The 13,143-nt window shown below is 47.2% G+C and overlaps 1 protein-coding gene across 6 annotated transcripts in view; it reads left to right on the forward strand.

Moving 5' to 3' along the window:
- Window positions 1-13,143, forward strand: part of trim37 (tripartite motif containing 37) — a 102,395-nt gene that overhangs the window by 61,612 nt on the left and 27,640 nt on the right. For all 6 annotated transcript variants that reach the window (XR_010968786.1, XM_068010685.1, XM_068010682.1 and 3 more), the window contains 2 exons: window positions 3,447-3,635; window positions 7,718-8,008. Coding sequence is in view for 5 of the 6 variants with exons in the window: in XM_068010685.1 (XP_067866786.1) it covers window positions 3,447-3,635; window positions 7,718-8,008 (480 nt within the window). In the remaining variant the exon portion in view is untranslated. The remainder of the gene's footprint in view (window positions 1-3,446; window positions 3,636-7,717; window positions 8,009-13,143) is intronic.

The following is a 13,143-nucleotide window of genomic DNA, read 5'->3' on the forward strand; positions in this document are numbered from 1 at the left end:
ATCAACTTGTCCAAGTGCTCAGTCACTGGCCCTGATAACCAATTCCAGTAATTTTCCCAAAACAGACATCTGTAGTTACCTGGCAGGTCTGGTTCCTTCTCTCTGCTTCCCTTTTTAAGTAATGGAGTGATATTTGTGATTTTTCAATCCAATGGCACAATTCCCAAATCAAAAGAACTTTGGAAAATTATGACGAAATCTTCTGCAGTTTCCTCACCTACTTATTGTAATACCCAGAGGTGGAAATCATCGGTCCCTGGAGATTTGTTTTTCTTAAGTTGCATTATTTTCTCCAATTTACTTTTTTAAACTTGTATTAAATCCAATAAGTTCCTCATCTTGACTTTTTAGGTTCCCTTGTACTGCTGGTATTTTATTCTCTACCTCTGTTGTGAAGACAGATACAAAGTACTCATTTAACAAGGCTGCCATTTCCTTCGTTTGTTGATGGGGGTTCAAATCCCCACTTCTGAATCTCTGCATGATTGATTCCTGATCAGTTACGCTTAGATTAGGGGTCAGGAAAAGGACAGACGCCTCCTTCAATTTGTTTTTACATTAACACTCTTTGCGAGGGATTCCATTTGGTGGGCTTCAACACTCTGGCATGGCCCCTTTCTCACCTTTCAGCTATTGAATTGTGAAGGGCTGAGAGAACCAAAAGGGACTGTATTTGATGATTAGGGAGTAAATGATCTTTCTATAAAACTGTTTTTTGCTCCATATTTATCATTTTGACCTTTTTAATAGTCTTACAAATTCTAGACATGCCACGTAAATGGAATTTGCCATACAGTGATTTTGAATTGGGGCAACAGTGCCACCAAGTAGTTACTAGTGATGCTCTAGTGAACAGATTTAAACAACTAACTGCCTCTTGGCATAGGAGGTGGCAATCTACAAGCCATCTCGGGTGCAGAGTGATCTGCCCACCCTCTAATGGAAATGTATGAGGAATTGTTTTCTCCTTTACAAAAGAGAAGGTTGGGGAAAAGCGGAGCAATGGGAGAATAAAACCAGTGACCTAGTAAAGGCCCTATTTTGTTGTCAGCTCAGCTGCAGCTGTTGAGCAAGCGTGATCAAGAAAGTTGTAGTTTGAAATCCAAGATGCACCATAGGATTGCATCAAATTACAGCGTAGAAATAAGGCCATTTGGTCCAATAGTTCCATGCTAGTGTTTGCTTCACGTGAGCCTCTCCCACCTGACTTCATTTCATCCTGTCTATATATCCTTCTGTTCCTTCTCCCTCGTGTGCTGATTTAGCTGCCCCTTAAGTGCATTTATGCTATTCTGAACTGCTCCATAAATGACCAAGTTCCACATTTTAACCATGCTGGGTAAAGAAGTTACTCCTAAATTCCTTATTGGATTTATTAGTGTCCATCTTGTATTTATGACCCCTGGTCTTGATTATCCCACAAGCCAAAACATTTTGTCCACCCTGTCAAACCCCTTCATAATTTTATAGCTCTCTATTAGGTCACTCCTCAGCCTCTTTTTTTTTTAAAAAGAGAAGAGTCCAGCCTTTTCTGATAGCTATAACCTCTCGGCTCTAGTCTCATTCTTCTAAATCTTTTATTGCACCTTCTCTAGTGTCTCTAAATCTTGTAATTTGGAGACCAGAAATGTCCACAGAGACCAAAACGAGCACTGTATTTTGTCTTGGATGGCAGAATGTTGATCCTTCCTTCTCTTAGCTCTTATGTTAGATGAGTCATCATGTTGCAGTGTAGCATTGCAGTGAGCAGGATTTGGCATCAATGTACCTTCTAATTTTTTTTTGTACTGTGTGGGCCCTTTAAATTTCTTTTGCGCGGCCCCGCTTGTGCGGGAACTTAGAGGCCAACTTGTATGTGGCCTGTGTGGGAACATTTGGGTTGCCGTGCAACTGCACCGCTTCGGGGGAACGTTGCTTAGCATTCCAAAGCATAACTCCCGGTCATACAGAGGCAATTGGAGATGATCAGGAAATGAGTGATTAAGTAATTCTGACCAAATGGCTGGCAGACAACTCATGAGGACAAACTGGAGTAAATTGGGAGACAGTTTTATGACAAAAAACCTTTGGCTTCTAATTGTGAAAGTACAGCAGATGAGATGAGTCTAAGTTTGAAGTATACCAGTGTTGCATCAACCTGTATTCATTCTTTGTATGTTTTGTTTTAGGTATTTTTTTTTTTTGTTAATCACTGAGTGCAGTGTGTCCTCTGCACCTTTTTTTAGTACACTGTTCTCTGTCCCTGAAAAATCAGTAGAACGTCTGCTCTAGTGTTTTATCCCTGTACCCTTTACTATGTTCCTTCAAATGTTTACCTAACATCCTCTTAAATATGAATTAGTTTCATTTGTAAATTGTAATGCATCCATAGTCTAATAACCATTTTGTGTGGGGAAAATTATTCTGACTTGCCCCCTTTTACTACTACTAGTTTTTGTCCCTTTGTTGCCAATTCACTGGCTAGCAGAAAGCACTAAATTGAATTGGAGAAATGTGTTTGAATAAGATTTAAAAAAAAGAAAGCTAGTATTGCAGTCCTACTTGTTAGTCCATCAAGCAGTGTAATAGCCCATCATATCAGTGTACAGATTTTCTATTTGTATGTACAATCCCTCCTACGTGGGTTCCTGATCTCTAAATGAGGCATTAAGCAGCACTGAGACTTCCTCCTCTGAGGTGGAGAAAAATCCACACAGCAATCAGGGCACCCTCATACACCAACTAGCAGTTAGTTACAAACTCCTGTTGAATGAGTCCTGTCAACATGCAGTTAAGAAAGGAAGCTTAGTTTTTGGTGCCTAATAAGGGGAGGAAGGAATAACTTTGCAGCATTTCTGAGACATGGTCAACAGCCAGGCTTCTCTCCAGAGAAAATTGGCAGTGAAAGGGATTGGACTCTGCTGTTAATTTGCATCAGGGAAGTTCAGTTAATGCAGCTGCCCACCATCATCATCATTAACCTTAGAATAAAAATGAAAGTAACTACATGTGTTGGAAATCCTGAGATAAAAACTGAAAATGGTGGAAGTACAAGGCAAGTTCATCAGCTTCTGTCAGGAGAAAAGATGGGCTAAGATTTTGGCGTGTAGACCCTTTCAAAGAAGTGGGCACTGGGAGATAAATGAGCAGACGTGCAGGAAGGAAACGATAATTGTTGGAATGTTGAAATGGATTTTAATCTTCCCTTTTGTCCCAACAACCATAACTGTCAAGGGGGCTACATTATCAAGAACTCTTAGAATGTTGTGGATGGCTTGTCATGTTACTTGGAGTAATGTTGACAGCTTGACTTTATCTTGTTTGTATTCCTCAGTGCTTTTAACTTCCAACAGTCTGGTCATGTCTTGCTTTCAGAAGATCAGATTTCCTTTTTCCCAGTAGATTCTCATTTTCTTGACTCTTGTGTATTTTTGTCATGTTTTTACTTTTATTTCCATTTTCCATAGGAGGGCAGAACAACCGCAGTAGGTCTTCAAGGCGGGGGATGGGTAGTCTGACGTCTGTAGCCAGCAGCAGCCTGCTTGACATTGACCCAGTCATTCTCATACAGCTGTTGGACCTGAAGGACCGAAGTAGCATGGAAAACCTGTGGGGTCTTCAGCCGCGTCCACCAGCTTCTCTCCTGCACTCCACAGGTAACGTGCTCGGCCTGTAATTTATAATGCAACATGCTCTGTGTACAATACTTAAAAGACATCCCAGTTAGAACTCCTAAACTAGGGGCAATAAATATAAAATAGTCAACAATAAATCCAAAATGGGAAATTCAGGAGGAACTTTACCCAGAGGGTGGTTAAGATGTGGAACCACACGAAGTAGTTGAGACAAATAGCGTAGATGCATTTAAGGGAAAGCTAGATAAGTACATGAGGCAGAAAGGAATGGAAGGTTATGCTGATAGGATTAGATGAATGTGGGTGGTAGGAGGCTTGTATGGAGCATAAACAGCAGCATGGACACTTTGGGCCGAGTGGCCTGTTTCTGTGCTGTAAATTGAATGCAATTCTATGCAACTGCAAAAATGGGGGTCGGCTGGAGCCCAGACGATGATGTCCGCTTCCTCCAATTTGCATTGAGAAGTTCCCCTCAAGCCCCTGGAAAATAAAAAGAAAACTTTAAGAAAAGCTTCTACACTTGAATTTGTCAACAGAAACATATTATTTGGTACTGTCAGGTCTCTCAAAGCACTTTTATTTAGAGATACAGCACTGAAACAGGCCCTTCGGCTCACCGAGTCTGTGCCGACCAACAACCACCCATTTATACTAACCCTACAGTAATCCCATATTCCCTATCACCTCCCTACACGAGGGGCAATTTTACAACGGCCAATTTACCTATCACCTGCAAGTCTTTTGGATGTGGGAGGAAACCGGAGCACCCGGCGAACAGCCAATAAAGTAGTTCAGAAGTGTAGTCATAGCTATAACATAGTAAATGCATTATTATTCAGTATAAATTTGCTGTATGTTTGTCATTTGATTAGTAAGATCCTGGTTTTTCTTACATGGCCTTCATTTTCAAGCTATCTCTTTGTGTTGGGGGGAGGGCGGGGTTGCATGATAGACTGCACCATGGAATACTAGAATGCAGATTAGCATATGCAATTCTTCTTCCTCCACCTCTTCTGCACCAACCCCTCCCTTTCTCTAATTTGGGCAAAGTATTTTATCTGTGCTGTATGGAGGCCAAATGCTACAATCTTTCTTCATGCCTGGGGCTGTCCCTTCATCTATGGGACAAGGTAGCTGTGTGCAGAGCAGGTAAAGAAAACATTTTATAGGTGCTCCTGAACCCTATGTTTCAAAGAATTACATAGAATTTGCAGCACAGAAACGGGCTGTTCATCCCAGCTAGTCTATGCTGGTGTTGTTCCACATGAGCATGCTCACACCCTACAACCCCTTGTATTCCTTTCTCCCATATACTTGCCTGTCTTTCCGTTAAATGCATCTAGGCTATTCACTTCAACTACTCATTGTAGTAAAAACTCCACATTCTAATCACGCTCCTGAATTCCCTTCTTCTTCTTTGGACTCCTTGTCTCGAGAGACAATGGGTAAGCGCCTGGAGGTGGTCAGTGGTTTGTGAAGCAGCGCCTGGAGTGGCTATAAAGACAAGTTCTAGGGTGACAGACTCTTCCATGGGTGCTGCCGATAAAATTGGCTGTCGGGGCTGTTACACAGTTGGCTCTCCCCTTGCGCTTCTGTCTTTTTTCCTGCCAACTGCTAAGTCTCTTCGACTCGCCACACTTTAGCCCTGCCTTTATGACTGCCTGCCAGCTCTGGCGATCACTGGCAACTGACTCCCACGACTTGTGATCAATGTCACAGGACTTCATGTCGGGTTTGCAGACGTCTTTAAAGCGGAGACATGGACGGCCGATAGGTCTGATACCAGTGACGAGCTCGCTGTACAATATGTCCTTGGGAATCCTGCCATCTTCCATGCGGCTCACATGGCCAAGTCATCTCAAACGCCGCTGGCTCAGTAGGGTGTGTATGCTGGGGATGTTGGCCGCCTCGAGGACTTCTGTGTTGGAGATACAGTCCTGCCACCTGATGCCAAGGATTCTCCGGAGGCAGCGAAGATGGAATGAATTGAGACGTCGCTCTTGGCTGATATATGTTGTCCAGGCCTCGCTGCCGTAGAGCAAGGTACTGAGGACACAGGCTTGATACACTCGGACTTTTGTGTTCCGTGTCAGTGCGCCATTTTCCCACACACTCTTGGCCAGTCTGGACATAGCAGTGGAAGCCTTTCCCATGCACTTGTTGATTTCTGCATCGAGAGACCGGTTACTGGTGATAGTTGAGCCTAGGTAGGTGAACTCTTGAACCACTTCCAGAGCGTGGTGGCCGATATTGATGGATGGAGCATTTCTGACATCCTGTCCCATGATGTTCGTTTTCTTGAGGCTGATGGTTAGGCCAAATTCATTGCAGGCAGCCGCAATCCTGTCGATGAGTCTCTGCAGACACTCTTCAGTGTGAGATGTTAATGCAGCATCGTCAGCAAACAGGAGTTCCTTGATGAGGACTTTCCGTACTTTGGTCTTCGCTCTTAGACGGGCAAGGTTGAACAACCTGCCACCTGATCTTGTGTGGAGGAAAATTCCTTCTTCTGAAGACTTGAACGCATGTGAGAGCAGCAGGGAGAAGACGATCCCAAACAGTGTAGGTGCGAGAACACAGCCCTGTTTCACGCCACTCAGGATAGGAAAGGGGTCTGATGAGACGCCGCTATGCTGAATTGTGCCTTTCATATTGTCATGGAATGAGGTAATGATGCTTAGTAGCTTTGGTGGACATCCGATCTTTTCTAGTAGTCTGTAGAGACTACGTCTGCTAACAAGGTCAAAGGCTTTGGTGAGATCAGTGAAAGCAATGTAGAGGGGCATCTGTTCACGGCATTTCTCCTGTAGCTGACGAAGGGAGAACAGCATGTCAATGGTGGATCTCTCTGCTCGAAAGCCACACTGTGCATCAGGGTAGACATGCTCAGCCAGCTTCTGGAGTCTGTTTAAAACGACTCGAGCGAAGACTTTCCCCACTATGCTGAGCAGGGAAATTCCACGGTAGTTGTTGCAGTCACCGCGGTCACCCTTGTTCTTCTAGAGGGTGATGATTTTGGCATCGCACATGTCCTGTGGTACTGCTCCCTCATCCCAACACAGGCAAAGCTGAATTCCCTATTGAATTTATTACTGACTCTTATATTTCTGACCCCTAGCTTTGGACTCCTTCCATAAGTGAAAACATCTTCTCTACGTCTATTACAATCAAACCCCTTCCCAATTTTAATAACATCCGTTAGGTCACCCCTCTGTCTTCTCTTTTCTAGACAAAGGACCCACTGCCTGTTGATCTTTCCCCATAGTTATATGGATGTATAAATTGTAAAATTAACACCAGGAAAGTTTGCTGTGAGTACCTTATAGCTTGACGATCTCTAAACCAGCACTGGGGCTGTGAGCTGAGGGTCATCAGTGTGAGCATTCAAGCTGAGCATCTTCTAATATTTTTTGCTCCAAAGCACTATTATAGTGGTGAGTTTATCCACTGAGCTCCTGAGCCATGCTGGCCAGTATGGACCCAGGTTAAATCTGCTTTGTGCCGAGTGGAATTGAATGTATTCAGTGTGACAGTAGGAGCACCTTAGGTCGAGGGTGGGAAAATTGGCAACTGTTGAGTGTCATTTGACACCTGAAAGGTTTCTAAGTAAGGTAGTATGTTTTAATGCAGTGGTTCTCAAACATTTTTGGTTGAAGGACCCCTTTTAAAATGGATTAGTAATCACGTACCCTTCTCCCACCCCACCATTTAAATTATAATACTCATAAAACCTGGAGAATTTGTATTTTGGAGAACTTTGAGTAAATTTTAAAAAAAATCTCCCCTCTCTTGAGCAAGGCTGAACTCACTTGGCGCCCACTTGGTAGCTACAGTTCTATCTGGCCATCTTCCTGCCGCTCTCAGTGCTCCTCCATGCACTCTCGCCTGCAAGGTGAGATGGCCAGCTGATTCTGCGCTGCATATGTCATGGCCACATTCTGCTCCCGGCTTGCACCAAGCCCACTTCCAGCCGCCACTCATTCATGTACAGTTTGACTATTTCATGGACCCCTGGAAAGGGTCTGCAGACTCCAGTTTGAGAAACGGTTTTATTGGACGTGTTCATTGTTTCTAAAAAGATTATCCCTCCTTCTGTATATTAGCTCAATGTCGTAAAGATCGTGACCAGCGGAGACAGCAGACTGTGCGCCGATCGCCTCCCAATTCCGGGGTTCTAAAGAGGTTGAAGGCCCAAATGGCTGAAGTCCGGAGCAAAATGTCTGAAGTCAAAAGCCAGATGTCTGAGGTGAAAAGTAACACTGTATCGTGTGCTGATTTGGGGGTGAATTGTGCCACTCATGCAAGCGAGCAGGGGCCATCAGGGACCTGTGGAATTGACAGCATCTGGAGAAATGAATCTGGATTAGACCTCCTTTCCAATTACATAACATTTGGTGAGTGAAGAACAAAGGATTAATAATGCCATGTGACCAAACAGAAGAATGTAAAATGACCTAGTTATTACATGTGTTGATTTTAGCTTTATTCAAAGACAAGATTTTCAAATTTGAAAACCACATCTTTAAGATATGCATAGCACAAATTTTTTTTCCAAAAACTACCTTATTCATAAAATTTGTAACTGTACATTACATAACAGTTCAAATTTGACACTACAAAAAGTGCAATACAGATCAGTTTCTTTCAATATTTGAGGTACCTCACTACACTTGCCATTGCAGGTTAAATTTACAATGTACATTACATATCAAATATTCTCTGGCGCATGCAGCCTGAGTGGTTTCACACCGGTTCCAGCCCTTCGGTATGCGAAGGCGGGAGTGCATTAAACAGTGGCCTTTTCCCATTGAGCCTTTGTGGTGGCTGTCCCAAGCTTTAGTGCATACGTCACCATGTAGTACTGGACCTTGGAATATGTCAGTTTGCAACACTTGGTTGTTGACAGCTCATAGATTTTTTTTAAATTTCCAAAATATACTTTATTCATAAAAATCTTTTTAAAAAATACATTACAAAACCGTTCCAAACAGCACCAAGTCAAAAAATACAGTGCAAAGGAGGTCAGTTTCCTTCAATACAGGAGTGAGATGCCTCACAACCCTTCCATTTCATTTTTCATGCTATATACATTTTAGAGCAAACGAAAATTTTCCCGATACAGTTCGAGGAGTTTTCCATGGATCCAGCCCCTCAGTTCAGCTTGGTGTGGGGACCTTACACGGTGGTCTTTCCCCATTGAGCCTTTGCTGCGGCTGCCCCAAACTTTAGTGCGTCCCTCAGCACGTAGTCCTGGACTTTGGAATGTGACAGTCTGCAACATTCGGTCGTGGACAACTCTTTGCGCTGGAAGACCAGCAAGTTTCGGGCAGACCAAAGGGCGCCTTTCACCGAATTGATGGTCCTCCAGCAGCAGTTGATGTTTGTCTCGGTGTGCATCCCTGGGAACAGCCCGTAGAGCACAGACTCCTGTGTTACAGAGCTGCTTGGGATGAACCTCAACAAAAACCACTACATCTCTTTCCACACCTGCTTTGCAAAGACACATTCCAGAAGGAGGTGGGCAGCCATCTCTTCCCCACCACAGCCACCTCGAGGGCAGCATGTGGAGGGGGTGAGACTTCGGGCGTGCAGGAAGGATCTGACGGGGAGGTCCATTCTCACCACCAGCCAAGCGACATCTTGGTGCTTGACCGAAAGTTCTGGTGATGAGGCATTCCGCCAAATGACTTTGACGGTCTGCTCGGGGAACCATCCGACAGGATCCACCGTTTCCTTTTCCCGTAGGGCCTTGAGGACATTCCGTGCAGACCACTGCCTGATGGACCGGTGGTCAAAGGTGTTTTTCCGCAGAAACTGCTCCACGAAGGATAGGTGGTACGGCGCCGCCCAACTGCATGGTGCGTTCCGCGGCAATGTGACCAGGCCCATCCTTCGCAACACCGGGGACAGATAGAACCTCAGCACGTAGTGACACTTGGAGTTTGCGTACTGGGGATCTACACATAGCTTGATGCAGCCGCACACGAAGGTGGTCATCAGGATGAGGGCCACGTTGGGTACATTTTTCCCGCCCATGTCCAGAGATTTGAACATCGTGTCCCTCCGGACCCGGTCCCTTTTAGATCCCCAGACGAAGCGGAAAATGGCTCGGGTGACTGCCACGGCGCAGGAGTGGGGTATGGGCCAGACCTGCGCCACGTAGAGCAACAACGTGAGCGCCTCGCACCTGATGACCAGGTTCTTACCCACAATGGAGAGAGATCGCTGCCCCCACATGCCCAACTTTTGTCGTACCTTGGCTACTCGCTCCTCCCATGTTTTGGTGCACGCCCCGGCCCTTCCGAACCATATCCCCAGCACCTTCAGGTAATCTGACCTGACGGTGAAGGGGACAAAGGATCGGTCAGCCCAGTTCCCAAAGAACATGGCCTCGCTCTTGCCGTGGTTAACTTTGGCTCCCGAGGCCAGTTCGAACTGGTCGCAGATGCTCATCAGTCTGCGCACGGACAGCGGATCCGAGCAGAAGACGGCGACGTCATCCATGTACAGGGAGGTTTTGACCTGAGTGCCTCCGCTGCCTGGGATTGTCACCCCTCTTATGCTCGCATCCTTCCTAATAGACTCAGCAAAGGGTTCAATACAGCAAACAAACAAGACCGGGGAGAGAGGACAGCCCTGTCTGACTCCAGATTTGATCGGGAAACTTTCCGATTCCCACCCGTTGATTGAGACTGCGCTACTGATGTTTGTGTAGAGCAGTTGGATCCAATTGCAGATTCCCTCCCCAAACCCCATTTTGGAAAGCACGTCCATCATGTAGGTGTGCGATATCCTGTCAAAAGCCTTCTCCTGGTCCAGGCTGATGAGGCAGGTGTCCACCCTCCTGTCCCGTACGTAGGCGATCGTATCCCTGAGTAGCGCGAGACTATCAGAGATCTTCCTGCCGGGTACAGTACAGGTCTGATCGGGGTGAATCACCAACTCCAGAGCAGATTTGACTCGACTGGCTGTGACTTTGGACAGAATCTTGTAATCAACATTAAGCAGTGAGATGGGCCGCCAATTTCTGATTTCTGCCCTCTCCCCCTTCTGCTTGTAAATGAGGGTGATGATGCCTTTTCTCATGGTCTCTGACATGCTGCCGGCCAGGAGCATACTCTCGTATACTTCCAGCAGGTCCGGGCCGACCCAGTCCCACAGGGCCGAGTACAACTCGACCGGTAAGCCGTCGCTCCCGGGGGTTTTACTCGTCTCGAAAGACTCGACGGCCTTTGTCAGCTCGTCCAGAGTTAGCGGCTTGTCCAGTCTCTCCCTCCTGCTGTCATCTAAGACCTCTGTGATAGATGACAGGAAGGACTGGGAGGCTCTGCTGTCTGTGTGCTTCGCGTCATACAGCCCAGCATAAAAGGATTTGCTGATCCTTAGTATGTCGGACTGCGAAGACGTTACCGAGCCATCTTCTTCCTTCAGGCTGCTGATCACAGAGCTCTCTCTGTGTACCTTTTGGAAGAAGTAACGCGAGCACGTCTCATCCTGCTCGATGGAGCGGACTCTGGACCGGAAGATGATCTTGGAGGCCTCCTTGGCAAAGAGCGAGGCCTGCTGGCTCTTCACCTCTTGGAGGTCCTCCTTGACCTCGACCCCCATTGACTGCAACCGGAGTAGATTTTGCATAATTTTCTGGAGTCGGGACAGTTCCCTCTGCCTCTCTCTCGCCTTCTGAACACCTTTGTGGATGAAGAACCTCTTGATGTTCTCCTTAATCGCTTCCCACCAGTGAACTGGAGACTCAGAGGGGTTTCACGGTCCTCCAACCATTGTAATCCCTTTTGAGTTCCTCAACGTTCTCTGGGGTCAGCAGTGTAGCATTGAGCTTCCACGTCCCTCTGCCAACCCGCTGGTCGTCCTGTAAGTGACAGTCGGCCAGTAAGAGGCAGTGGTCGGAGAAGAACACCGGCTTGACGTCGGTGGATCCGACCGTGACCGCACGGGACACAAACAGGAAGTCAATCCTGGAACGGGCAGACCCGTCCGATCTTGACCATGTGTATCTGCGCTGCGCTCCGTCTGCAGGTTTGCTGAAGACGTCGTGCAGTTTGGCATCCTTAACTGTTTCTATTAGGAATCTGGGCGTAGCGTCCAGTTTGCTGTCGTCACTGCCGGATCGTCCAGCCGCATCGATGATGCAGTTGAAGTCACCGCCTAGGATGACCGGCCTGGACGTCGCCAGCAGCAGTGGGAGCTGCTGGGAAACGGTCAGCTGCTTGCTGCGTTGTACCGGGGCGTACACGTTGATCAACCGGAGCGGAGCGTTGTTGTACATCACGTCTGCTACGAGGAGGCGGCCGCCCACCACCTCCTTAACTTCGGAGATGGTGAAGTTACCTCCCCGCAGCAGAATACCCAGGCCGGAGGAACGGCAGTCATTACCCCCCGACCAGATCGATGGCCCGTGGGACCACCATCGCGACCACTGCCTGTAGGTGCTGAGGTGTGGTATTCCACACTCCTGCAGAAACAGTAGGTCAGCTTTGACCTTGGCAAGGTAACCCAAGGTTGAAACACATCGCGTAGTAGATTTAATGCTACGCACATTAATGGAAGCAATTCTTATACCCATTTTTTACTAAAGATTAGTTGTTGCTTCCCATACCATTTGTCCTCGCTAGTCCCAGTCCTTCCCCTTCGGGATGTTCCTGCATACCCATCGTGTGCGCAAGCAGTTTCACGTTGGTTGGGCTCAGAAACCCCTCCTGATTTTTCATGCAGGGTTTGTGCCGCTCGGGTGACATCGGGGGGGTCTTGTAGGCAGAGAGCATTGGGTTGTCCTCAGCTGCTTCCATCTGTTCCTCCTCAAACATCACAGCTCCCGGTCTCCCGGAGCTCAGGTACGCCAGACGTGTCTTTGCTCCTGGTGTCCCGGAACTGAGATGCGTTGGCCACGTCGTTACGTGTGGGGAATTGGGGTTGGGGCACGCCGGGCCCATCACAGCTTCCAGTGCCCGGGGGCTGGGATGCTTTATCATCCATCTCGGAGTTCTGCCGCCTCTTTTGAAGGGGCTGTCGTTCCAGCATTTCCCCGTACAGTGAAGAGGAGTTGTTGCAGTCTGATTCAGAAGAGAGCCTCCTCTTGCCACTGGTTTGGGTGGTGGCTTTGGGATGTTTTTTCTTTGTGGTTTTCTTCTGGACCACTTGCCACTGACCTGTTTGTCCATCTGCTGCCTCCTCCTCCATTGATTCTGTCTGTGGAGGAGGGGTTTCCGGGCGCTGGCTAGGTGCTGGGTCGTTGGTTTCAGCCGCCTCCCCTTCCTTCTCAGGTTGAAGTTCCTCACTGCGGAGAAGGTTGCTGGTCTCCTTTCGAACAGCGGACGCCTTCGTCGAACCTTCGCCCGGCCATTCCTTGGACCTTGCCGCCTGAGCATAGCTGAGACAACGTTTGGGGCAGGTCTTGTAGAGATGGCCTGCCGCACCGCACAAGTTGCAACACTTAGTCTGCTTACAGTCCTTGGTCTGATGGCCTTCCTCCTTGCAGTTCTTGCAAACAACCGTGCTGCAGTTGGCTGCCATG

The sequence above is a fragment of the Heterodontus francisci genome, chromosome 30 (assembly GCF_036365525.1).
Source record: "Heterodontus francisci isolate sHetFra1 chromosome 30, sHetFra1.hap1, whole genome shotgun sequence".
NCBI classification, from domain to species: Eukaryota; Metazoa; Chordata; class Chondrichthyes; order Heterodontiformes; family Heterodontidae; genus Heterodontus; species Heterodontus francisci.